This window comes from Epinephelus lanceolatus, chromosome 11 (assembly GCF_041903045.1).
Source record: "Epinephelus lanceolatus isolate andai-2023 chromosome 11, ASM4190304v1, whole genome shotgun sequence".
Lineage (NCBI taxonomy): Eukaryota > Metazoa > Chordata > Actinopteri > Perciformes > Serranidae > Epinephelus > Epinephelus lanceolatus.
In genome coordinates this window covers 13,207,169-13,234,275 of record NC_135744.1, presented here as the reverse complement: position 1 = coordinate 13,234,275, position 27,107 = coordinate 13,207,169, and the positions used below count along the sequence as shown (strand labels likewise).

The window sequence follows — 27,107 nt, the reverse complement described above, 5'->3', positions numbered from 1 at the left end:
ATATTGATACTGTTTTGTTCAGTCTGTCATTTCATCCCACAACTCCACAAAGACAACAATGACATATGTGTTTTAAAAACAAACAGTAATTTGGTTTATTAAATGAAGATTTGCGTACAACAGGTGAAAACACAGTGAGTCGCACACAGAAACACAGTTACAGTAAAACTACTGTAGGATTAGACAGCAGGAGAAAACACGCTCTACTGCATTTATTGTTTCAGCAGTCAGTCGGTTGCCAGGCCACCTCTTCACTGCTCGCAGCAGTATTGACTTTTTCAGTGAGTTGTGTTTGTTTTCTTTAATGTTATCAGAACATCACAAAGTCACTTTAAACAGCAAGGTCCAAAGACTGGCCTTAAAATAACAGATAAGGTTCACTCTCATACAATTGTTCATATTCAGTGTGTTCATCTGAAAAAAAATTGAGTCCTGTTCATGGCCGCTGACATCAAAATGTGTCCAATTAAATGTGCATTCATTTTTTTGCCTTTTGTTGGCAGCACACAAAGCTATAAACATATATCTTTAATAACAATACAAAATTTTCATGGCTAATTGGCGACATTTGCATTTATTTGTAGTCAGAAATTAAATTAAATAGAGGCACACAACTAAAATCATATCTGGACTGTGACATGAAACTGTGTTAAAAACTGAAATAAAGCCAAAGAATATAAATCAAGATGTAAAATGAAATGACTGAGGCCCTCTACAGCTGCATTTGCATTTTACAAAAACAAAGAGTTCTGTGTCACATAGCGACAATTCTCTTATCCATCTGTGTTGAAATAACAATGTACCCTACGTCGTAGCCTGACATGCACCTTACCAGAAATGTAACTACATGTCACAGCGACGCAGACCTCCTGTCTGTTTCTGTAAGCTGAAACCATTTCCCTCAGTGGAAACAAAACTTTTATTTAATTTCACAGATAAGAAACAATAAATTGTTAAGACAATAAGGCCTCAATAAAAATATCATTTTAAGTCTTGTGTGTGATTTATCCTGGCTTCATATGAGCAGAGGAGATCTCTGCTCATCATGTGGCTAATTTATAAAATGTAAAATGCCATAGGCTTGTGAACTGAATTTTGCAACGTGACCTTTGTTTAATGTTGCTGTTGTTCCTGGCTTCATATGAGTAGAGGAAAAGTCAGCTAGCTGCTAGGCTAATTTATACAATGTAAAATGCCATAGACTTGTGCTAATAATGTTAGCATGTTGTATTTGTGAGGAAAACGTGTTACGTATTAGTTGTTTTGTCAGTGAACCTTGTGAGTTGTAATGGAGCTGAATTTTGTAACGTAACCTTTGTTTAATGTTGCTGTTGTCCCTGGCTTCATATGAGTAGAGGAAAAGTCAGCTAGCTGCTGGGCTAATTTATACAATGTAAAATGTCATAGGCTTGTGCTAAAAACATTAGCATGTTGTATTTGTGGGGAAAGTGTTTGTCTGTGAATGCTGCGAGTTATAATGAAGCTGATTTGTGAACTTGTGTTTGAAACTGTTTCTATTAAGCCATGTTTAATGTGTGTTTAATGTGTGATTTAAATCAAGTTAACTTTACAGCATTTCACAGAAACCTCGTCTGTGCACAAGTATAAAAACTCACAACGGTGTAGACCACGTGCATAGGCTACAGCTTAGGGTCTGCCGCACAAGTATAAATCCCGCTTAAGCGTGACTACTACTCTCGACAGCAGCTTCTTTTATGTATATTAGTATAAAATTCTTCAAATTTTATAAAGTTTCACATTTGAAAAAAAAAAGTTGTATTCCTTCAGTCTGGTTGTAACTTTCTCCAAGAGATCTCACTGTGACATCAACATAAAAGTCACATTCCCAGACAGGATCACTGCAGTCTGTCTCTACCAGCTGAGACACAGTGACATGTTGGGGTTATGATAAACAACCCTTACCTCACAAATACCAAAATTTGGTAAACTGTCCTCAGCTTTTTCCCAGTCCAAAAAAGTTTCCAAAAAGAGTTTCTGTCACTCCTCCCGTGCTCCTCAGGACGACTCCTCCCTCTTCCACACTGTCACCATGTTCTTGTCACTGAGAGCCACCAGGAACCGGAGCTCAGGGTCCATCACTACACTGTTGATGGAGGGGCCCTCCACCTGGCCGAGGCCCTTCCTCACCGGGGTCGGCCACTCCAACACCTGCAAAATAAAAAAGGACCATGTCAGAGGCTTAGTGGTGAGAAACGCAAATATGAGGAGTTGTATTGAATGGCACTCCATCTAAGTTTAGATCTTTGCTCAGTGTAATGTGGTGCACATGGAGAAGGTTACTAAGCGACCATAACAAGCACTGTATTATAACCTACTTATATGAAATCCTGAGTGCAGAGCTGATCTTCCAGGCGCTGTTTACAAGTGTGTAGGCCCAAAATATCGTCCATGGAACGGATGTAAAGCTCTGGGCAGCCCTTTTACTTCTCCTCCATATTTATCACAGACCGATATTTACAGATGATGGGAAACATATCTGCCAGCTATGATTGGTTGTTCCTCATCACATGACATGCGGTGTGTGCTGCTGCGTTCCAAAAATTGAACTTTGCATATCTCAGGGTGCAGCCGTCGCACCCTGAAAAATAGACACTCAGGAAGGCTTGATGAAAGAAAAGAATCTATGAACGAAGCTTCAAACTATTCACATTTGAGAGTGAATGATCTCTGTATTTCCTTGATTTAATCTTCAGGGTGACAAAATGAAATAAATGAAATAAATGAAAATGAAAGTTTTTCACAGACAGCTGCTGACATCGCCTATTCTAAAATATGAATGTTTTATTTAGCTTTGTTGTGATAAAGTTAATTCATAGAGCTGGATGGAGATGGCAGCAGACGTTCAAAGGTTTAGATTATCTAAACCACTTTATTGTACCCAAACTGTCAGTAGTCACCTCAAGCTGCAGAGGAAACTGTGCACACACATCTAATGTAAGTACAGGTGTTTCAAGCTGAACCAGAAAAGTGGTCTGTAAACTGAAACAAATGTTTACACTGGAGTCATTTTACTGTTCAACTCTGTTTTTCTCTTCTAAATAACCCGAGGCATTTGTTTACAACCTTTCAAATTATGACGGTTTGTGTTTTTCCCGTCAAACTACTTATTTTTAGTAACGTCACCATGTTCCCAGATTTCAGTAATTAACTCGGTGGGTGTGGGTGTCAGACAGAGAAAATAAATGTTCAAACCTACGACATGATTAGAGAGTTCTCCTACAGTGTTTTATGAAGGCGTTCAGTAAGAGGACATTTATAGGACAGTGATACCTCAGTGGGCGGTATGGGTGTCCCCGTCTGGAGACTGTTCTTCTGCAGGTCGGTGACGTGATATGTCCACAGTCTGCCTTTGTCATCACCACACACGATGTAGGCTCGACCTGAAGAGATGGGAATGAACACACATACACCACTTAAAACATGAAAGCTGCCTTTACCTCAGGTTTATATATATATATATATATATATATATATGTATGTATGTATTTTTATAAATAGTTTATTTATAAAGCACATTTAAAAACAACTGCAGATGACCAAAGTGTGAGTTTGTTTCTTGTGTGAAATATTATTTTTAAAGGGTTTATTTATATGAAAAAAAGATTTATAAAATATTATATCTGCTTTCATTTTTTAAATGTTAAACTTGCCCTGAAAAAGCCTCGTTCCACACAAGAATTCATAACTTCAAACAATTAAAAAATGTGTGAGGGTGTTTTCACTCTTGGTCCTTTTCAGCCCTTCATGATAAACGTAGTGCCGTATGAATTAGCTGACTTGGACCTACCAGGACAGGTGTTGAGAGCCAGGTAGGGGATCTCAGTGTTGGCCCACTGCAGCTCAGCCAGAACCACAGCACACACCGTCCTGTCCTTCCTGTCAGGCCGCTGAGCCTTGGTCTTGCTCCAACTCCACAAGTAGATGGAGCCGTGCATGTAGTTCTTGGAGGCTGGACAACCGTAATGACCCGTAATTTCACAAGGAGAGAAAAAAGGGAGAAAATTAAGGACATGAGCAGAAGGAAGGGTGAACTGATCTTAGAGCTGAAATGTAGGACTTTAAAGCTTTGTGACTTTGATTTAAAGTCAATTTGACACTGAAATGAAGAAAATATAACGAAAACTGTCCTCAAAAACAAAAATGAGCCTTTTTTCAGTATAACTACACAGCAGCAGTTCATACAGTCATCTTTATTTAAGTACTTTTACAGACCGATCTATCTTTTTTCCCCCGAAATGATAGAACACAAAAACAGAACATGGAGTGTTGTTCATTTGAAATAAATAAATGCCAATAATAATAATTAAATAAACAATTTTAGAGTAAATAAGGGCATTTCATGGCTATAAATTTTCCACTTCTCTCTTAATTTACTCAAATTTAATTTACTGAAGCCTCATGGAGAAGACGTAGTGGTCACAACAACAAGTTTACAGTTGGTAAATAATGGAGGAGAAACTGGTGGTAGCGTTTGCTGGATACCCAGAGCTATACGGCCTGACGACAGACAGCAGGTTGTCAAACTGCCCCTGAGTCATCCTAAAATCTTCTTTCATCTTCTAACCGCTTCATCTTCTTGAGGGTCGCGGGGGGGCTGGAGCCTATCCCAGCTGACATCGGGCGAGAGGCAGGGTACACCCTGGACAGGTCGCCAGCCTATCGCAGGGCTGACACATAGAGACAGACAACCATTCACACTCACATTCACACCTACGGACAATTTAGAGTTACCAATTAACCTAGTCCCCAATCTGCATGTCTTTGGACTGTGGGAGGAAGCCGGAGTGCCCGGAGAGAACCCACGCTGACACGGGGAGAACATGCAAACTCCCCACACCCGGGATCAAACCGGCAACCCTCTTGCTGTGAGGCGAGAGTGCTAACCACCACACCACCGTGCCGCCTGTCATCCTAAAATATGCCTGGAAACGTCCATCATGGAGGAGAAGCTCCTGGACCAGCTGGTGGTACTCCCCATGATCCAGCCTCTTTTTTTTAGGGTCTCATGTACCCACACAGATCTCTGTTTATCTCAACCAGAGCTACAGACAGTACCCTCTGCCTCAACATGTCAGGGACTACACACTGATTACTGGGGGGCAAAAAAACAGTAGATTGATTTAGTGTAAGGGGTTGATGGGATGGTTGTCCGGCAACAATAAAAAGGCGCAGCAAGTGTTTTTTTCCCCATTCAATTTCAAAGATAACACAGTGCAGTGCGTCTCACGTTTAGCAACCTGCAAAATGCTTTCTGTGTGATCGGTTTACAGCTGGTTTATAATGACCTAATACACCGTTAGAAACACTAATGTACAGATAGACATGAAGTTCTTAGGCAGTTGTGCCCTTCACTGACAGGGATCGACACAAGACTAAACTCTAGCGCCACCAAGTGGCCAACTTAAGTAAAATTTGTGATGGTAATTTTTTTAGGACCAAAATTTATATAGTTTTGTATTTTTCATTAGTTTTTATTTATTTTTATTTTTTATTTTTTGTCTTCAATTCAGTTTAGTTTCCTGAGTGGATTTTTTCAGTTTAGTTTTACTGCTAGTTTTAGTTTGTTTTCCTATTATAATATGGGGGTGTTTTTCAGGGACGAGGTTTAAGATGTTCAGTTTAGATTTTATAATACAAACACAACATGTTATGAAGACTCACAGTCATGACGACATCCCAGTGTCAATAAACAGATGAATCATCGTGCTGGTTGTGTTGCCAAATTTGACCAAGTCTAAAAAGTAAAGATATTTCCTGTATGCAATATTGTTTCTGTTCACTTTATAATAACCTTTGCTGGAGACAACAGAATCATTAAGCAATTTCCATATGTAGTGTTCTGTGTATAAAACACAACGTCAGGCTCATTTATGCACTCAGTTTCACACAAACTTCAAATTCAGACTCTGACCTATCCTAATTACATCCAGTGTGACCCCAGTACTGACTGAGAGGACATATCTTTATAGGATATTGTAAAAAAGACTACAGTGGTACTGTGGCTTACTGTGAGAGCCTCACTTACCCACGATGTCATCAGTAAGAAAACTCAGGCCATCAATGGTGTGGTAGTCGTTGTCTTTGTCTTCCTTCTTATATATGGGGAACGTTATCTCCATCTCATCAGACCTGTTGAGAAGAAACACACACATTACAGGCTACAGACTGGCTGCACACAGCTGACATGAATTCAATTACAGCAAAGGAGCACTGGTCTGATTAATAAGTGAAGGAGAGTCGAGGCAAAATTTTATTTTTACAGACTGAGGTCATGACTCATTAAACTGATTTATTTTTCTTACTGCATAATTCAGTGATGCATTTATGGCAGTGCTCTTAAGAAGGCTGTGATAAAAGTGACTCAGGTGCTCATTCATACATTAGACCAACATGTAAAATCACCATCACAATTGCTTAACTTGGTTCATGTTTGAAAAGGACTCAATAACCTCTTGAAAAAAGGTGTAGATCAGCCAAAGTTTTCAGGCTCTCCAAAGCAAACTGACACTCAGGGACACAAAGACACACAAACACACACACTGTGGAAGCCTTTACCGCTTTGCGCTGTTGTTGGTGCCGAGTTGTGTGTTGAAACAGTACAGGCCGTCCTCACAGGCAGTCAGCAGGTGTGCGCTGGGGGAAGTGGGTGGGAGGCAGATGTGCAGAGGAGTGGCGCTGAGCTCCAACACCAGCAGCTGACTGGAGGAACAAACAGGGCAGAAATATTCTCAACATGTAAAATACATTAACAGATTAATTTAAAATTTCGTTATAGTCTTTCAAATGAGCTACTTCCTGTTCTTATTTATTTTCAGTAGTATTTTTTTTTTTAATTTTGTCTTACTTATTATTATTTTGATTTATTTCTCTCCGCTTCCCTCATCCTTTCACCTGTCAAACCCGTAGAGTTAAGACACACAGACACACGCACACGACAGCCAACACAACCTTGTCCCCTGACAACAATTAATTTACTGGCCTGCATCCACTGTTTTTGTTGTTTAGTTAGTGTTTTGTATTGTCTTGTAATTAAAAAACAAACAACAGAATAGTCTCTCCCCAGCAGAAATACTCACACAACTTTAAAGTTGTACTGACTGTCCACTCCGCCGATGTCCCACATCACTATCTTGTTGTCGTATGATCCCGCTGCGAGAGAAAAGGTGAACTGGTGAGACCACACACTGATGTGAATGAGTTAAAACATTTTTAGTGAGCTTAGATTGAGCACAGGAATCAGGAATAAGCCTTTATGACACTATTTGCTTTATCGCACTGGGACCCCCAGCATGCACTGGGGCTGTTTGCAGCAGAGTGTGATCTCACCAATTAACTCCAGAATCATCAACAGAATTATCCTTTAATCTTACTGAAGTCTGACCTCAGAACGTAGAGGCTGCAGACAGTCAGAACTCATAATGTTTGTTGTTTATCTATAAGACGTAACCATGACTCACTGAATAGGAAGTTTCCCTGGTGGTGGTTGAAGCGCAGGACGGACAGCGCCTTGCGGCTGGCTCTGAACTCCCCATAGGCCACGTTGTTTCTGGGGTGGATCAGTTTGACCAGTCCTCTCTTCCCTCCAGCTGCCAGGATGCTGCAGTGTTGAGCCGAGGCCCCGCCTCCTCTGGACATCAACACCGTGGACCAGGCCAGAGAGAAGAACTCCTGTCGTGAGGAGACAAACACATTGTGGTGGCAGAAGTGAACAGAAGTTGTCTTTTGTGTTATTTAATAATAATAAAGTTTATCAATGGTTCAATGTTTGAAAAACTCCTGTCACTAAATGGTTTTGTGATAGTTCCTTAAATACTAATAAAATATGTTTTTAAAACAAACTGCAGATTCTGTTTGGGCCTGGTTATATGTCACACTAGAGGCCGACGCTGTTGTTACATGTCATGCCTGTCACACACTGGAGTGGCGTGTTGCTGCAGTTGTTTGGTAGCGGCCCTAAAGCGCGATCTCTGTGTATGATCAGAGCTTTAGAGAATAAATGGGGCAAACCTCGTCAGGAACTTTGTACTTTTTCATCACCATCCCAGTTTCACAGTCGATGACACAGAGAGAGTCTCCACCGCAGGTAGCAACCAGACGGCTTCCTCCACCAGTGCCTGTTAATGCAGGAAGAGAGACTGAGTTTAGAGCTATTTTTCTCTGATGAACACAGTTACAGAAATGATACAGATTTGTTGACATGTTTAAAACCTTTCATTTTGATCACTTATGCCTTGTTTTAAATCTGATGGATCGGCTATTCTAAATTAGGTGAACAGTACCAGTGGAGTCTGGCATCGGCTGGAAAGCACAGGCCCACAGCTGAGTGGAGAAGTCCTCTGAGCTATCCTGTTTACTGTGGCACTGCAGGATGTGGAGAGGCTTCAGACACACCGGCTGGTGGAGGAAGGAAACATGGGCAAAGAGGAAGATTGAGAAAGGGAGATAGGACAGTGGGAGGACAGGAGGGACTTTAATGACATGACACTGACAATACCAACAGATGGGCATTCGATATGGCTGTACAGATATACACCTGAGGAAAAAACAAGAACGTGTCTTCATGCCAACTTTTCATGCCATTTTCATCATCTTACTGTAGCGTCACAGAATGCTTGAGCTGAGGCTGATGGTAATGGTATTGTTTTTGCAGTTATTTGGTCATAAACTGAAGTATTTGACCTGATGATGGTGCTGGATGAAAAGTTAAAGGATCACTACGGTTATTATAAATCACCCTGAGGACATGAATATGTACACCACATTTTATGGCAATTCTTTCAATGGTTGTTGAGATATTTCCGTCTGACCGATCAACTTATATTGCCATAAAATACACATCAAGGGTTTTTTTTTAATCTTTCTTAAAATAAAGGGTTCGTCCTCAGAGGACGGTGAATATGTTTAAGCTTCATGAGAATCTAGCCAGTAGTTGTTGAGATATCTTTGGTTGCTCTGGGTCAAAGTGGACAGGCAGATTGACCATCATTAGGGCTGCATGATATCAGGTAAACATGAGATATGCGATTACATTGTTGAATATTGTGATTCAAAGAAGGAAACAAATTTGTTGCTCATTTCTCTAATTTCAAAGACTTCTTATTTGCTCTTTTATAAATTACTATTGCCTTTAAATAAAGCTAAAGTAATTTAATGAAAACACACAGTATTTCTTATCCAGTCACTCGATTAATTGCCAGAATAATCGGCAGGATACTCGATTATTAAAAGAATTGATAGCTACATCCCTGATCCTACATTTTCGTAAATTCGAGTGTATTTCATGAAACTTTAAATGCAAGGTTATTATGGAAGTTTTTACTGGACTTTATTATTTGTAACTAGGGATGCACCGAAATGAAAATTTGTGGCTGAAGCCAAAGCCAAATAATATTACACGCGTGGCCGAGTACCGAATATCGTTGTTTAGTTTTTGCAGATGAACCCCCTCCAGATTAGTGTTGTCACGGTACCAAAATTGGATCCCACTGTACAATACCAATGAAAATATCACGGTTCTGAGTAGTATCACGATACCACAGCGAAAATGAGGCAGATGTGCCTTTTGTCATTTAAGAAAAGATAAATCACTTTTCTATTATAGGCTACATCAATGATATTTCAATGGAATAAATTACTTATTGACTTATTCATACTTTAAAAACAGCATCAATCAGTGATTAACATAGTGGGGATCAAAATAAAATAAATTAATAAAATAAAAATCAACCAGCCGCCCTCCTCCCCTGACAAGTAAAGAACAGTCCCTAAAGTGCGGTGAGGTTTGTGGGCTCGTTTCTCCTCTGAAACGTCACATACCTGTGTTCGGCTGGCTCGGCTGTTCAGGTACTTCTGGGCAGTTATGACGCCAAGAAGAGGATATTATTGGAGCCGACTTATCCGTCCCCGGTAAGCCGATGGCCGCCGTATTTCACAGGAATACATTACTGTCTGTGTCTGTGACCCCCGTTCAACCCGGGATTCGCCTTTCGTTTCTGCTGCTGGGTGAAATCTGTAGGCTGCTCGCACAGCGTGCTGAATGATTTAAGCCTATTTTGCTCGCTCAAAACTATTTTTAGTTGCAAATGCGAGTGCAGTGAGGGACAGATCGCCACACTGCAGACATTTTACTCTGCGCGTCATGGCACGCTGTTTGATTGCGTTATCAAAACATGCCACTATTACTTGGCCTTGCTTTTAACTTATTCCACCGAATACCGAATGTGTGTTTTTTTGCAATCTACAAATGTGTACCATGATCCACGACGACTATATATTTGTGGATTGTTTTTCTACAGATCTGCTCCGATGGGATTTGGACAAAATTATGCAAACAAATAGGAAAGAAGTCACAAATATCACATGACCTGCAAACTTACAGGAAGCGATCCACAAATGTGCAAAACCAGTCTCACGTGTAAAAAAAGATCCATAAATGTGTAAATATGACTTAATGCAAAAATCTTTACATTTGTAAAACCTGTAACATTTTCATGTGAAATTAAAGTGCGTGTTTACAGAGTAACTTATATGCATTTGCTAATTAATCTGTATTTTTGTGGATATGAATTTACACAACACAAACGTAAAAAAAAACACGTTTATGGATCGTGAATTATTTGTGGATTGTGGTACACATTTGTAGACTGTCTTCTGTGAGTTACAAATAATAAAGTCCAATAAAAATTTCCATAGGTTAATGTTTAGTCATCTAGTCATCGGGGACCTCCGTACCGCCCCGCCGTCTTTACAAGGAAACGGCAGCAAATTAATTTCATTGAATTATAAAAGTCACGCGACGCCACTGTTTCTACACGACATGCAGTGTTTGAAAGCACGGCACATGTAAACAGTAGCTCAAGTCGTCCTTTGCAATACCTTTATTGTGCATGTTAATATCACCATGAAGGTATATTTTTGATATATCGCGAGCTCTAACCAAATCACCATCCACAAAACTGCAGTAACAATTAGCAGACAAAAGCTGTAGATTGTGGACCGGATTTAAAACCATACAGACAATGTCTGACCCTCTGAAGATCCCTCACAGGCATTTCTGCAAACTGTTATTTAAGTTCTTGGAGTTCCAATAAACAGACCACTTGCTTTGTGGTCCTGTGATCGTTAACAGCGCCTGGAACAAGACAAGGTTGAGTATTTACTGGCTGTTGATATTACCTGTGTATTGCTGCAGCTCTTCAGTGAGGACAGCATGTCAGCGTCTCTCTTCAGCTCTGCTCTGTTCTTCTGTTTTATCCGAGCTCCATCTTCATCTTTAGTTTGCTGCCCTTTAGAGCCTCTCCTGGGCGTCTCTGCCTTCATCTGTCCTCTGGTGGGGGTAGAAGGAGGCTGACTTTTCTTGCGGGGACTCATCCTGACTGTGTTGGTCTCAGTTAGCGTCTGAAGTTGGCGGCTGGATTTGCGAGGACTTTCTGCAACTGGGGAGGCTGGGAGATCTGAGCGCAGTTTCTTGTGAGGCGTCAGCCTTATGCTGGTGTCCATTACTGATGCAGTTTGTTTCCTCTTAGAGGGCGTTGAGACATCCTGGAAAGCAAACACATGATCCTTCAACTAACTCCAGAACTAATCAGCTACACAAAATCCTGAATTTCCTTTACTATCACTACACCATATAACCATTACTATCATTACTTTCTAAAATCACTGAATGGTTTCAGAATCAAAATGACCATTAAGCCAAATCTGGCACAGATACTGAGTTAAAGTTGGTCATCCTTCAAAATCTTACACAGTTCTCTTTAGTGTCAGTGGACACCGTGCTCTCCGATTCCTCTTTTGGATCCGTGAGAGAGCGCAGATACTCTTTAGCAATAATCTCCACCTAAGAACCAAAGGACACAAAGACACAGTTACTAAAAATGTCAAAAGACAACAGACAAGTGTGCAGAATGTCTCCCATGTCCCGCGCTGGATCGCACCAGGTATGTGTCAGTTCAAATGTCGCCTAGTTAGAACATATTTCTTAATTTAGGTCAGAGTTTACCATAAACTGTATATAAAGATGGACGACATGTAGCTCCTCAAAAGTGAAGCCAAAGCATCTGGATCGCCCCCTGGTGGCTGGCTGCAGTACAGGTTATAAATCCCACCTCCATATATATACCCATATATATGCCCATATATATATATAGTACAGATAGACACTTATCATCCATCTTATTATAAACAGTATGGGGTTTACGCACTACTAACACTTTAAGGGTTGCAAAAGCTGAATTAGTTCCAACGTAGGCATCATTACAGCTTAAATCTTAAACCGAGCCCTTAGAAGGTATAAAGACCCCCCGTTGAGTAGCGGTTGTCATGGTGCATTGTTTGAAAAGGTGGGATAACTAGGAGGATGAGGACCGAGTTATACTGGCTGTTTGGCGTCGACAACTCATTCTCCATGATAGATTACACCCACAGGTGATCTAGTGCCTTTCATACTCAAACTAGAAATGCCCAGAAGTCAATGGGGATGTCTGTGAACGTGCAAAAAAAAGTGCATACGCATGAAAACAAAAGGAGGTGGCCTATGACACCACTTATCACCCACAATACAGTCTTGAGTTCCCTCCCCAGACGGCTCAGCGCCCATTCACACCTGGACTCATCTAACCCAAAGACACACACGATGGCCGGGTGGGTCAACGACTCACACATGACCTTAACGACTGTGAAACTCAAGAGCTCACAAGTGACCTCAACAACTCGGTAAAGGTTCACACCCACACAGGGTTTTAAGCCTACTATTTGACAAGACAAAGCAATAGCTAACCTTCAGCCTTTTTTTTAGTTTGGATATTTCACCCTGACTTAAGAGAGAAGGTGTGTACAGTTGCTGCAGCAGGCTGCTGAACTTACCCTCCACTTGGTGAAGTCACTGACTGAACTGGGTCCAAATTTAACCTGTTGGCGGGCAGTGTTGACAAAGCTTTCCTCCAAGGCGGACATTTTCTCCGCTGTGATGGGATCTGGCAGACAGAAGTTCTTCTCCCAAACTGCAATTATCTAAAACAACCAAAGACAGTTTATAAACTGACAACAGCAACAGCTTGTGCAATAAAATAATGCTGTACTGGCATGTTTGCAACAGAAGTAAAGATCATAAAATAAGACAAAATAAGCATTTCGTTTCGTACCCTGGTCCTCAGGTTCTCTGTGTAGACGTAGCGCAGGTGGTTGGCGGTGGTACTGACATCTTTACCATTGTAAATCCTCAGCTTGGACAACAACACCATCAGCTTGTGATTATCACTCACCTGGGGAGGGAAAGCAACATTAACAATCAAACTTAAAACCCCTGTGATGTGTCGTTTTATTTTGAAAGGACTCAAAGGATTGATTGTGAACACAAAAAAATAAACATGTTTTATAGTAGTGCAATACGACATCTCTAGAGCCATCTTTAAAGCTTTTTACATGGCTCAAAAAGTGACGCTTTCATGTGATATTTGGTGACAGTAAAACAGGTGTGAATAAAGAGAAAGTCTCTGTGTGATCAAATGCTTTATACTGAATAAGAACCTGGCGTCGGTTGCACAAAACACCTCGAGTTAAGAGCTCCCTTAAAGTCCTAGTTGAGTTGATTTTTTGAGGAAACAAAAGTCTTCTCCTTAAGGTTTCCTTCAAATTTTCACTTCAGTATTTATAGTTTTATCTTTGTCTTATATTTAAGGTATTTCTAGACCTTTGCACAAAAGACCAGAGCAACCAAAGAAAGGTGAAATAAAACTTAAGGCAACCCTAACTCATACTTAAAAGGATAGTGCACCCGAAAATGAAAATTCAGCCATTATCTTATTCACCCATATGCCGAGGGAGGCTCAGGTGAAGTTTAGAGTCCTCACAACAATTATGAAGATCCAAGGGGAGAGGGGGTAGCAACACAACTCCACCTAATAGAGGCTGACGGCGCCCCAGATTCAAACGTCCAAACACACAAAATTGAAACCACAAAATATCTCCATGCTGCTCGTTCGTAGTGATCCAAGTGTGCTGAAGCCCCGACATAAAAAGTTGTTTGGAAAAACGTCATTTGAACTCTGAACTCTTACTGCCTCTCTGTACACCGCACTCACATGTGTGCGCTTACATGAGACCGTGAGACATGGGCACCGTGTTCATGTGTGTTCACATGCTTTTGTTGGTCTCGCGCGCAAGCGCGCACACGTGAACGTGGTGTACAGAGAGGCAGTTAGAGCTACAGGCTACAATGAGGCTAAAAACAGAGTTTAAAGGACATTTTTCCAAACAACTTTTTATGTCGGGGCTTCAGGACACTTGGATCAGTACGGACGAGCAGTATGGAGATATTTTGTGGTTTCAATTATGTGTTTTTGGACGTTTGAATCTGGGGCGCTGTAAGCCTCCATTAGGTGGAGTTGTGTTGCTACCCACTCTCCCCTGGAATCTCTGCAAGGGGTGTGAGGACTCTAAAACTTCACCTGAGCCTCCCTCTGCATATGGGTGAGTAGATAATGGCTGAATTTTCATTTTTGGGTGCACTATCCCTTTAAGGACACTAACACATTCATGAGAATACGCAAACTTAGCTGGCGAAACCAAACACAGGAACTTCTTTCTCAGAGGCAACAATGCTAACCAATTACCCACTGTAGCTCCTTTAACACTGCCTGTTCACGGCGGGAATACTGCGCCATCATGCTGCCTTGCCATTTTGTATAAAAGGTGCAATCGCGGAATGGGGGGACAGAGTTGTCTTGCCTTTAAGCTGGCAACAGAGGTATTAACAGCACTGAAGCAAGGCATGTATAAATGGGACAGCTAGCAGGATGGGATGATGGGTGGCATGGGTGTGGTATTTTGATGACGTGTTATGAGTGCGACCCACTGCAGGAGATTTAAAAAGTAGCTGCTAGCAGTTAGCAGCTACCTCAAAGAAGAAGAACTAGGCATGTCCCGATCCGATCACGTGATCGGAAATCGGGGCCGATCACGTGGTTTCAGACTCGATCGGAATCGGAAGTTACATTCCGATCAGGGATCGGATATAGGCCTATGACATATCAGATACATGTCAGGGTTTTCCCTATTTGTCTAAAGCAAGACGGGCCGCATGGGGGGCGTTCAGATGTAGCTCTTTTGCACTCTCAAACCCATTACTTTTACTGTAGACGTGCGTCATGTGCGCTCATAACCCAAAGCGACGCCAGCAGCGCGCCTTCGGTGCAATGCGCTTGTTTTTCGTGCACGTCCGTGTGTGTGTGGCTGCGTCGTCACGGACATGTAACGATATGAAATGACGGCGCTTGCGAGAGTGTGAGAGACGATCGTCCGTGTCACCGTGTCAGCTGACTGTTTAGACGGCAGACAGGCAGGTGAGGGAGGGATAAAGGGAAAGAGGCTGGTGATTGAGAAAGGCATGATAAGCTATTTTATTTTTGACCAGATGTTCTTGTTGTTGACTAATGGATAATGGAATTAATATTATACCGTGGAGCTACTGTACTATTATCATACAGTGAGGTTTTGATATCATGACATGTCTTACAATACTGCAATAAATGTCATGGGCTTGTTATTTGGGTACAGTATTGTAATATTGTGAGATTGTGATATTGTTACATCCCTAGTAGAGCACAAAGAACAGAAAAATAGTGGGATGATACAGTTAATCTACTTTAAAAAATTTTACTGCATTGCCAAAGTATCGGATCGGGACTCGGTATCGGCAGATACTCAAAATCAAATGACTCGGACTGGGACTCGGGGGCAAAAAATGTGATCGGGACATCCCTAAGAAGAACAGCTGCCCGCAATGTCTGCAAATTTGGAAAACAATGAGGTCCAGGAACTCCTTACTCTCCAAGCAGAGGACGAGATCAGCCGCAAAATAACAGGGACAGTAAATGATTGTTACTGACACGATAATACCATTGTTATTGTTTAGAAAGCACAGCAGACGCGTCATGTCGCACTAGAGGCTGAGGCTGTTGTGTTTACATGTCATGCCACTTTTGATTCAGCCATAATGGCATGCTGTTTAAAATCACACAATGGAGTGACATGATGCCACCATAGTTTGTTTCTGCGTAAAAATACAAAGGCAACATAAAGAGGGGACTTTGTAGCGGCCCTATAGCTCAATCTCTGTAGAAAGGGTTTGTGTCTTAGAAAGGATTTGGTCGTTTTTGCTCCAGAATCACTTGACCAATAACCAAATAAAAAGCCATCAACCATGTCCTTACAGTGATATAAAGATTGTCCTCCATCTTGAGCTCCTCCAGGCTGCTTAGAGATTCCAGAGTGGTGACGTCCTCCATCTGGTTGTCGCTGAGGTCCAGGAAGCGAAGTGCAGGGAGCTCCAGGTTCTTGGGCATCTCTTGCAGTCTGTTCCCAGAGAGATCCCATCGCTCCAGGGACTGGAGGCGGGACAGCAGCTTGACCGGCAAGTCCTGAGGCTTCAGTCCAAGTTTAGAGAGACTGAACAAAAGAGAGCTTCAAGTCAGTGTTTCTACAAAGTTGGCAATCGAACTCAACATGTTATTAAATGACGTCTTCGACAGCTCTTCATTGTTAACACGGGGGCTCCTCAATCATATATGCAAACAAAAACACACAAGAAAAACACCAATGTACTTAGACTTAAGTTTCAAACTATCTCCTATACTGTACTCTAAAATTTGTGACAGAAAATTAAACATTTTGAATCAAAGAAACAACACTGCACTGCAACACTCCAAAACCAGCCAGTCCATCTGACTAGTGCACAGATAACAATTTCTAGGTGGTGATGTCTTCAGTATAGCCAGGTGCTTCTTGCTGCAAATAGGTGTTACTAACATACAAATACTGGACAAAGACGCTTTAACTACACACGTCCTGGGCTGTCACACACAAAAGATCATAAGGAGAATAAAGCCATGCTTACTTCAGCGTCTTGATTTGCTCCAGTTTGTTGGTTTTGGGAGAGCCTCTCTCCAGTAAAAGTTTCTCTGTTATTTTCTCCATTGATTATCTGGGGAAGAGACCACAGTTAAAACATTAAGGCACCAGAGAAACAACTGCTAGGACCGGGTATCAATGAGTTAATGGCTTAAGCTCCGTCATCTGTTGAAAGATTCAGGTCTGTGACCACACAGAGCATCAATGATGGGTGTGTCCAGGTGCTCTGCTGCACCTATAACCACACCCTCGCATATGTATACATTTGCTCACTTGTTTTATTTGTGAGTACTAAAGTAGAATAAAATAAAATAAAGTAAAAAAAATAAAAAAAAATCTAAATGAAATAAAGTGAAATAAAATAAAGTAAAATAAAACTAAATAAAATAAGAATTAAAACAAAGCAAAGTGAAATAAATTAAAACTAAATGCAGTAAAATAAAATAGAATAAAACAAAATAAAGTAATATCAAATAGAACAAAATTAAATAAAGTAAAAATAAATAAATCTAATTGAAATAAATTGAAATAAAATAAAGTTAAAATAAACGATAAAGTAAAACTCAAAGAAGTAATAATAAATAAAACAAAATAAAGTAAAGTAAAATAGAATCAATTAAAGTGAAATTAAAATTAAAAGATAAAATAAACCCGTTCACAGTGAATGCGTATCAGAGTTATCACCGATAAGTTAAGAGATCGCTCAGGTCAGAGACAATAACAACACTCACGAGTTTTAGCCTTTTCTGTAGTTTTACACCTCGAATAAAAACAGCTTTTCAGATATGCTGTCGTACCTTTATAAAATACCTCTTTATATCTTACACCATCTTATATTTGTTGAGTTAAAACGACTTCAGTCGACAGAAACACCAGAGGTTAACTAAACACGCTGGAAACACCGACTGCCGTTTCTCTGTATCTCTCAGTCACTAAGTTCACATTACAAACAATAAACTACTTATTACTGATGTTTAATTCACTTTAGAACCGTTTATTTCTTATAAGAAAACAGCAGGTGGGTGAATGTGTTAATACTGGTGGATAAAATAACTTACCGATACTCCTACAGCAACTTCAGCGAACTCACCACAGCAGAAACCGAGCTTTCCCGGGGAAACTCTACGTACTTCCTGTGGGCGTGGCTTAGATGAACTTTAATGTTTATTGTGGTTTGTTTACCCTGAGCTTGGCCTGCCAGGCACAATGTAACTGAAGCCCACAGCCCAGTCTGCACCAAAAATACATGTTTTAATATAGTGGTATAAATCTAGAGTTTCATTAAGCATAAAGAATAAGAACTGTTTTTTTATTTAATAAAATAAACGTGTACAAAACATCAAATAACTGCACCAAACAACCACTGACAACACAACAGATAGTTTGCACTGGTGTTGCCTCAAGTTATTATAATAAGAGTCAGAATCAGAAATACTTAATAATACTATTACAAAATACTTATTATAAATAGAAAGAATAAGAGTATGAAAAAGAAGTATGTAAATATAAAGCAGTAAATAAAATAAATTAAAATGTACATTAAAATAAAAACAGAATGTGCATTATGCTACAGTGTTTAACACTAGTACTTTAGATATTTAAATATTAAAGAATCAATATACATTGTCACGGTTTATAACATTAATTATACATAGAAATCATACATATTCACGTTTATAAGAACATATCCATATATTTCATATACATATACAGTACAGGCCAAAAGTTTGGACACACCTTCTCATTCAATGCGTTTTCTTTATTTTCATGACTATTTACATTGTAGATTCTCACTGAAGGCATCAAAACTATGAATGAACACATGTGGAGTTATGTACTTAACAAAAAAAGGTGAAATAACTGAAAACATGTTTTATATTCTAGTTTCTTCAAAATAGCCACCCTTTGCTCTGATTACTGCTTTGCACACTCTTGGCATTCTCTCCATGAGCTTCAAGAGGTAGTCACCTGAAATGGTTTTCCAACAGTCTTGAAGGAGTTCCCAGAGGTGTTTAGCACTTGTTGGCCCCTTTGCCTTCACTCTGCGGTCCAGCTCACCCCAAACCATCTCGAATGGGTTCAGGTCCGGTGACTGTGGAGGCCAGGTCATCTGCCGCAGCACTCCATCACTCTCCTTCTTGGTCAAATAGCCCTTACACAGCCTGGAGGTGTGTTTGGGGTCATTGTCCTGTTGAAAAATAAATGATCGTCCAACTAAACGCAAACCGGATGGGATGGCATGTCGCTGCAGGATGCTGTGGTAGCCATGCTGGTTCAGTGTGCCTTCAATTTTGAATAAATCCCCAACAGTGTCACCAGCAAAACACCCCCACACCATCACACCTCCTCCTCCATGCTTCACAGTGGGAACCAGGCATGTGGAATCCATCCGTTCACCTTTTCTGCGTCTCACAAAGACACGGCGGTTGGAACCAAAGATCTCAAATTTGGACTCATCAGACCAAAGCACAGATTTCCGCTGGTCTAATGTCCATTCCTTGTGTTTCTTGGCCCAAACAAATCTCTTCTGCTTGTTGCCTCTCCTTAGCAGTGGTTTCCTAGCAGCTATTTGACCATGAAGGCCTGATTGGCGCAGTCTCCTCTTAACAGTTGTTCTAGAGATGGGTCTGCTGCTAGAACTCTGTGTGGCATTCATCTGGTCTCTGATCTGAGCTGCTGTTAACTTGCGATTTCTGAGGCTGGTGACTCGGATGAACTTATCCTCAGAAGCAGAGGTGACTCTTGGTCTTCCTTTCCTGGGTCAGTCCTCATGTGTGCCAGGTTCGTTGTAGCGCTTGATGTTTTTTGCGACTCCACTTGGGGACACATTTAAAGTTTTTGCAATTTTCCGGACTGACTGACCTTCATTTCTTAAAGTAATGATGGCCACTCGTTTTTCTTTAGTTAGCTGATTGGTTCTTGCCATAATATGAATTTTAACAGTTGTCCAATAGGGCTGTCGGCTGTGTATTAACCAGACTTCTGCACAACACAACTGATGGTCCCAACCCCATTGATAAAGCAAGAAATTCCACTAATTAACCCTGATAAGGCACACCTGTGAAGTGGAAACCATTTCAGGTGACTACCTCTTGAAGCTCATGGAGAGAATGCCAAGAGTGTGCAAAGCAGTAATCAGAGCAAAGGGTGGCTATTTTGAAGAAACTAGAATATAAAACATGTTTTCAGTTGTTTCACCTTTTTTTGTTAAGTACATAACTCCACATGTGTTCATTCATAGTTTTGATGCCTTCAGTGAGAATCTACAATGTAAATAGTCATGAAAATAAAGAAAACACATTGAATGAGAAGGTGTGTCCAAACTTTTGGCCTGTACTGTATATACTGTACTGTAAGCACAATAATACCGGCATGTCATTGGTATCAGCCAATATTGGCTTTAAAATGAACTCTGAATCGAAATGGGACAACATGCTTTTTCTTATTGCACCATAAATGAAGAGATTTGAGACTTGATGATCACTAAAATTAGGTGGGGAAAAAAGTGGATATATCGTTTACTGGTTATCGGCCAGAGACATTGTTATACATCGGCATTATCGGATATCATAACTCCAACATCGTGCATCCCTATCATACTGTGATACATGCCTGAACAATTTCCTACTGTGCAATATTTATCACCACTGTGCAATAACATTTACAGGCTATATTTCTATATATTTATAGTAAATATACAACACACTATCAGCGTATTTCAGTCACCCTGTGCAGCTATTAACCATGAACATACAGAATCTATACAAGTGAAAGGTAGGTACATAGTGTATATAAATTTGATTTTATTTGTTATCTATTATCTTGTATTTTTGTAATAATCTTATCCTTGTTTTTATTGCTTCTGACTCTTGAGCTGCTGTAACAGGTATATTTCCCTGGTGTGGAATTAGAAAGTCTTATCTGTTGTAAAATAAAACCAAATAGGTAAATGTGAAGAGTATAAATAACGGTGTTTCAAGACAGTTACATAACAATAAACATACAGACAAAACATTGAAAGAAAAAAGATAAACAGGGGTACAAGCATAAAGTTGCATAATTTTCCAAAAGAAAAAAACCCAATGATTTGAGAGAAGCTTTAAATCCTTTAAAAATTCAGGAAGTGACTGACAGAATTTCTGTTTGTGAGTAAAAAAAATAAAAAATTTTTTTTTAAAAAAAGCATTTAGAATACCAAAATTATTTAGATATTCAAGAGCTCTATTATCTTGATTATTACCATAACAAATAATAAAGGAGTGAATCTTAATAGGAGGTTTCAAAGAAGCGAGATTACAGATTTCACATTAAAACAGATGAGAAATAGTTTCTATATAATGTTTACAAAAGGAGCAGAAGTATCAGTGTCTGTAAATTTGGCATTAGGACAACTGGCAGGGTGTATTTATACATATATACTATTTATTTGAGATAAAATATTTCTAAGAGCCAGGTCCTGCTCCAGTTTATCTTTTAAATCTAATTCCAACCGTTTGTGTGGGTGATAGACCATGCATTCCGCTAGGTGGCGGTGTTTATCTGTTCCCACAGGTTCGCTACATTAAAACCAAAATTAGAAGAAGAAGATGCAGGAAGATGATGACTCCTGACAACAGGGACGGTGTGACTTCATGTGCCTGTAAAGGCATCCGGCGGTGTCTCAGGTGTGAAGACGTGAAGGAGAAAGGAATACAGGAAGCGAATGAACTGAAGGTAAACATGTCTGACTGAAAACTGATGTTATATTGTTTTTATCAGCCGGAAACAGACGCAGCTGCTGCTCTCTGCTAGCTGGCTAACTTACTGCTAGCGCCACTCAAATACAGCTACGGGTACCCTCGCAGGACATTTCACGAGCTCTCAAAAAGTTATTCGATTAGTTGTTACAGTATTTTGTCGTTATTACGCCTTCATAACGTCTTTCGCTAACTACCAGCCTCTCGCGTTTCTGTACATTTAGTCAGTGATAGAAAGTAACAAAGTACATTTTGAGGTATTTGTACTTTGCTCGAGTATTTTCACTTTATGCTACTTTATGCTAATAAGTGAGGCATGGTACAATAACCATCTCAGATAATATCGCGGTTTCACGGTATTACAGAATTTATATTATTATCAGTTAGACTGGTCATTAATTAAAGGAATGAAAACTGAAGGGTTGTTGTTGGTTGAACAAATGTTGTATAACTGAAACTGAAACCTGAAACTATTTTGTTAATGGACGTTTGTGTAAAAAGTCTCCCCTTAGAAAATAACTAAAATAAAGATAAATAAACGGGAGATTCATATCCAGTTGCATTTTTTGCAATATCGTAGATAAGCAAATGTCACAGTATATCTTGACACCAGTATATTGCTGCAACCCTATATAGCAATATCTGTAGACACGCTGAGAATGTTCCACTACATTCAGTCCGATTTTGCAGTCTGCAAGCCAGCATGCTTTTCTGTCTGCTCTTACCCACAATCCTCTGCACAAGCGACGATATGTCACATCAACTGACCTGCAAAAATATGACAACTGATTGACAGCTCTCAGAAGTTGCAATGATGGATGACAGCGCATTTGAGTAACTGATGACCAGTCAATTAGTAATAACAGGAATATTGATTGTTTAGGTGAACAAAATAATCATAAATATTACAAACAACAAAAGGACATAACTAAAAGAGAACTGCAGATGTAATTTCACTGTTGCGAATATAAAATAGTAGAATCTACAATCTGTGCAGTTAGAACTTTAAAGTTAAACTACACACACTTGGATTGATCTCATCGGATAAAAAAAGCAAGCGGGTCAAAGTTCAGGACGTAATGTTATGATGCAGTACTATCCTGATTGTGTGCATACTGGATGTAACAGTACATACTTTTTTAAGAGCAGCTGCAGTACCTACTAAAAGAAAAAGTATGCGATTCATAATGCACCCTAAATATCCTTATTGTGTTTGCAGTTGTGTCTCGTTGTCACAAATGACGACATCAGTAATATAATGAACATAGAGTCGACCTGACACTATTATTACTTTGTTTTTGTCTGTGAAGATTGTGCATCATTTCCTCTACGATCCCGAGACTAGGCTTGCAGTTCCCAAGGATGCCGAGGCTGCATCCTTCCCCTTTCCTGGTGTCTTCCTGTGGGAGAACTTCATATCAGAGGAGGAGGAGAAAAACCTGATAAGCGCGATGGACCAGGATGTGTGGAATGAGTCCCAGTCTGGCCGAAGGAAACAGGTGGACCACATGTTATCCGTGTGCACATACAACATGACCAAATGTGTTCTTTGTATTTGGTTTTCTAGGGTCATGCTTCCCAATGACAAGAGAACGAGGGCTTCATAAATAGCGTGTTTACTGGTCACAGTGTTACAAACCTGTCGTACTGGCTTTGGGCGATTTAAACTGTAATACTTGTAAATTAGTTTTGGACCCACTGAGCCCATTACTGACCAAGTAGGTGCAATGTGACATTGATTCCAGTGTACCTTTTGTTTAGCAAGACTACAGTAGTTTGTGGAAATAAAACAGTCGACAGTGTGAATATCCCACAGTGATTATTGTAATTATTACAATATTCTGATGCATTAACAAAAGTTTTCTCTCATATCGTTGCAGGACTTTGGCCCGAAAGTTAACTTCAAGAAAAGGAAAGTGCGTGTTGGTGGCTTCAGTGGACTGCCTCCTCTGAGCCAAGCACTAGTGCTCCGAATGCACCAAGAGCCAAGTCTAGCAGACTTTCAACCAGTGGAGCAGTGCAATCTGGATTACCACCCTCAGCGAGGCTCTGCCATCGATCCACACCTAGATGACTCCTGGCTGTGGGGGGAGCGCCTGGTCACGATCAACATGTTATCAGACACTACACTTACTATGTCGCTCGAACAGGGTCTACCACAGCTGGGACTGACAGAGGAAGTCAGCGTGGCTGTGCGTCTTCCTTGCAGATCTTTAGTGGTGTTATACGGCGAAGCGAGGCACAGATGGAAACATGCCATTCACAGGCACGACGTTCAGGAGCGTAGAGTTTGCAGCACCTACAGAGAGCTGTCTGCAGAGTTCCTACCTGGAGGGCAGCAGGCAGAACTGGGGGCTCAGCTGTTGAACATTTCTTTGAGCTTTCAAGGAACTCCAATATAAGGGAAGGTTGTAATGGCCCAGACACACCAAAATGACTTCAGAGAACTAGCGGCGACAAAGGCCCCTCGCTGCGTTGCCAGACTTTGCTTTGTCTCAGCCAACAAGTTGCACATGAAACTACAAAGACTACAGCTGACTGTCAACCAGCACATACGTTCTGCACCTGCGTGACAGGAAATTACTCTCCACACCAGCAGACAGTGGTGGTCTGTATTCGTCATCAAAAAAGGGAAATCGGACCGTCTTGATGCTAGTTAGCCAGTTAGCACATTTACAACAAAATCTAATGCACCGTGCTTCAGTGAATGATAACACAAACTGTCAGGAAACATTTCTGCTAAAGAGCTCAGTGACTAAAAAATAATCTGACCATATGTAACAACTTTGTTTTGGTCTCACTCCCTCTTGACTTTAGCCCTTTGTTTACTTTCCTCACTTCCATTTCTCTTCTCATTCACTGTGAGGGATTTCATTCACCGACCGGCTCCGACATCTCCGATTTAACAGACATGTACAGCTGCAGACACATTTAATTTGTAGTGTACATGACACGCCCCTAAAAACCATTGACTATTATCTGAACAGTGCTACAATTCACGTTGTTGTGAATAAATATGAAGCCAAAAGTAGCAGTTATCCACTTCATAATTTATTATAAATGAGGACATAATTCACTGTAGCAGTGACGAGATGTAACCCTTAACATACCCTAACCCTAACCACCTCTCTTTAAAATCTAATACTTCATGGCGAGCTAATTGCTAACTAGCGTATTTGTCGGGACTTTTGATTGTGGGCCAAGGAGCGAAGGATCGTGGACTGACGTGTAGGTATGGTGGGTGAGTCATGTAGCTGCTCCAGCTACAGTTATACCTTCTTGATTCAACATGCTGAATTGCCCCCCAGAAAAAGCAGACGAGGGACAACGGTGCGGGACACACTGCATTGATTAGGGCGACAGACGCTCATCAACTGCCTAACCCTGACCGATGACCGACCGTCAGCTTGGTGTGTCCTGGCCTTAATACCAGAGGAGGAGGTACAGACTTCTTTGGTGCCTTGATAAATCAAAGTTTATACCCAAATGTCTATCAAATAGAGTTATATAAATGTAGTTAATACTTGATATGTTTCAGACCTACTGTCCTTCATCTATGCGGTTGTTACTGTTGTTGATGCCACATACAGACAAATATTCTGCACTAGTGATCACATTAAATTAATATTTTGGTTACCTGCCTTGTAAACAAATCTATAATGCATGAAAATGGAATTAAAAAACTCAAAGGATCTGTCACCTGACACAGTCCTGAATAACAATCGTCCTTCTATGTCATAACTGGCTTCATTTAATTGGTCCGTTGTATTTTTCTGCAGACTTTTATCTTTATCATCTCTGTCTTTAATAAAGAAAAACATTTTTTTCATACACGCTCAACCTCACCTTGTTTTGTTATGCAGAATGCATACTTACTTTTCCTGCAGTTGTGACTGGAAACAGGGGTGTCAGAGATTTCATCCCAACATACAGCTTTTTACACCAATTACACCATTTATTATAATCCATTAGAACCCATTTTCAACTCCAGGATTTCATCTTCAACTTTTAAGTGAGATTTATACTTATGCATCAATCAACATCATATCTACGCTGTAGGCTCTGAGGAGACGCGTACTCTATGCTGTGGCCTGATGTGCACCTCCCTAAATGTAATTGCATGTCATGGCAATGCAGACCTCCTGTAAGCTGAAACCCTTATTTCCCTCAGTGGAAGTAAAGATTTCATTTACTTAATTTCACAGATAAGAAACAATAAATTGTGAAGACAATAAAGCTTCCACTAAATAGTATATTTACGTCCTGTGTGTGATTTATAAAACTCTGTGTGTATTTCATACCTAGTAACTAGGGCACACTACGGCCCGTCATAATAGTGTGCACTGGGCCAGAAACGCGAGGCACATAGCAATGCAAAAATAGCCAGTAGAAATCTTTATTTTCATTAAAAACAATAAAAAGCCACCTCCAGCTGCTAAAAAACTTTCTAAATCTGCCTTTAACTTGCAAACAGAAAACAAAGGGTAAGTTTTTAAAATCTAATAACTACTTTATGTTGGAGGTAGGGTCATGCATTCCATCAAATCACTCAGAGACAGTGTTGGGCTTGTTCCTCTAAAAATGTAATGCATTACTCATTATTTGTTACTCTTTTAAAAAGTAAAAATATTACTTTACTCATTACTCCCTGCCAACTGTTTGTAAAACTACTTGTTATATTACTTCAGATGTGTGCCTCTGTGTGAAAGGCTAGATAGCTGGGGGTCTTTAGTTGCCTGTGACCGGTATTTTCCCAAGGTTCTGCCTGAAACACATGGAGCAACATTTCATCCACCACATATCCAACTACAAGCTTAATCATTTCTTTGTAGCTACAGCTGCCCACGAGTAAAATCCAGTTTGGGTTGTTTAGCCAGTGTAGCGCTACAGCCAACATCAACGGGCGAGGAGGGCTCACCTATGGTAGGGTATATTTCCTGGAGCTTCACGTTGTTGTGCTGCCGGTCGTATGTTTCAGAGCGGACGTTTGACAACGTGTTTTTCACAGTGGAAAGAGTTTTTGTCCAACTATCTGCAGCAACAGTGTTCTTGTCATCTTTCCTCCCGACAAAATCAAAGAAATGGGAATATTTCCAGCCGCTAAAATAAGTGTTTCCATCTTCCAAACTACCTTGCTGCTTTGTGATGTGCCTGCACAGCACGACGATCACTAAAATGAGTCCGCTGTTGTGACTGTTGTATTTCATGTCAGTAGTGATGTGATAAGAAAAGTAACATTGTAACGAGTTTTTAGTAATAAGTTACTGGAGAAAGTAATATCCTCTTGAGACCCTCTGTCCTCATATGAGGACATCACATTTTTGGTTTACTTGACCTTATACTTCATTCTACTTAACTTAGACCTGTTGATCACATTTTATGGCTTAAACTTGTTTATTTATGATTAATAATGTTTGTAGTTTAATATGGCAACAAATTTGA

At 40.3% G+C, this 27,107-nt stretch overlaps 2 protein-coding genes across 2 annotated transcripts; one reads left to right on the top strand and one right to left on the bottom strand.

Annotated features, from left to right (window-relative positions):
- Nucleotides 1-68: 68 nt before the first annotated feature.
- On the bottom strand, nucleotides 69-18,043 carry lrwd1 (leucine-rich repeats and WD repeat domain containing 1). The gene is made up of 16 exons (XM_033639176.2): nucleotides 17,988-18,043; nucleotides 16,916-17,002; nucleotides 16,233-16,467; nucleotides 13,164-13,283; nucleotides 12,886-13,032; nucleotides 11,768-11,860; nucleotides 11,197-11,562; nucleotides 8,301-8,415; nucleotides 8,029-8,135; nucleotides 7,479-7,689; nucleotides 7,098-7,170; nucleotides 6,577-6,720; nucleotides 6,047-6,150; nucleotides 3,809-3,970; nucleotides 3,292-3,401; nucleotides 69-2,169 (listed from the first exon to the last, which is right to left on the bottom strand). The coding sequence occupies exons 2-16, from the start codon at nucleotides 16,993-16,995 to the stop codon at nucleotides 2,017-2,019; spliced, it is 2,220 nt and encodes a 739-aa protein (XP_033495067.2). The 5' UTR covers nucleotides 16,996-17,002; nucleotides 17,988-18,043; the 3' UTR covers nucleotides 69-2,016.
- Nucleotides 18,044-21,511: 3,468 nt separating this feature from the next.
- On the top strand, nucleotides 21,512-25,493 carry alkbh4 (alkB homolog 4, lysine demthylase). The gene is made up of 3 exons (XM_033637570.2): nucleotides 21,512-21,642; nucleotides 22,976-23,164; nucleotides 23,546-25,493. The coding sequence occupies exons 1-3, from the start codon at nucleotides 21,526-21,528 to the stop codon at nucleotides 24,065-24,067; spliced, it is 828 nt and encodes a 275-aa protein (XP_033493461.1). The 5' UTR covers nucleotides 21,512-21,525; the 3' UTR covers nucleotides 24,068-25,493.
- The last annotated feature ends 1,614 nt before the right edge of the window (nucleotides 25,494-27,107 follow it).

Coding starts and splice junctions, on each gene's coding strand:
- lrwd1 (XM_033639176.2), bottom strand. CDS start 16,995: ATGGAGAAAATAACAGAGAAACTTTTACTGGAGAGAGGCTCTCCCAAA. Junction 7,690..8,028: donor AGTACAAAGTTCCTGACGAG/GTTTGCCCCATT, acceptor TCCTCACGACAG/GAGTTCTTCTCTCTGGCCTG. Junction 6,151..6,576: donor ACCAACAACAGCGCAAAGCG/GTAAAGGCTTCC, acceptor TCTTCTCAACAG/GTCTGATGAGATGGAGATAA.
- alkbh4 (XM_033637570.2), top strand. CDS start 21,526: ATGATGACTCCTGACAACAGGGACGGTGTGACTTCATGTGCCTGTAAA. Junction 21,643..22,975: donor AGGAAGCGAATGAACTGAAG/GTAAACATGTCT, acceptor TTGTCTGTGAAG/ATTGTGCATCATTTCCTCTA. Junction 23,165..23,545: donor AGTCTGGCCGAAGGAAACAG/GTGGACCACATG, acceptor ATATCGTTGCAG/GACTTTGGCCCGAAAGTTAA.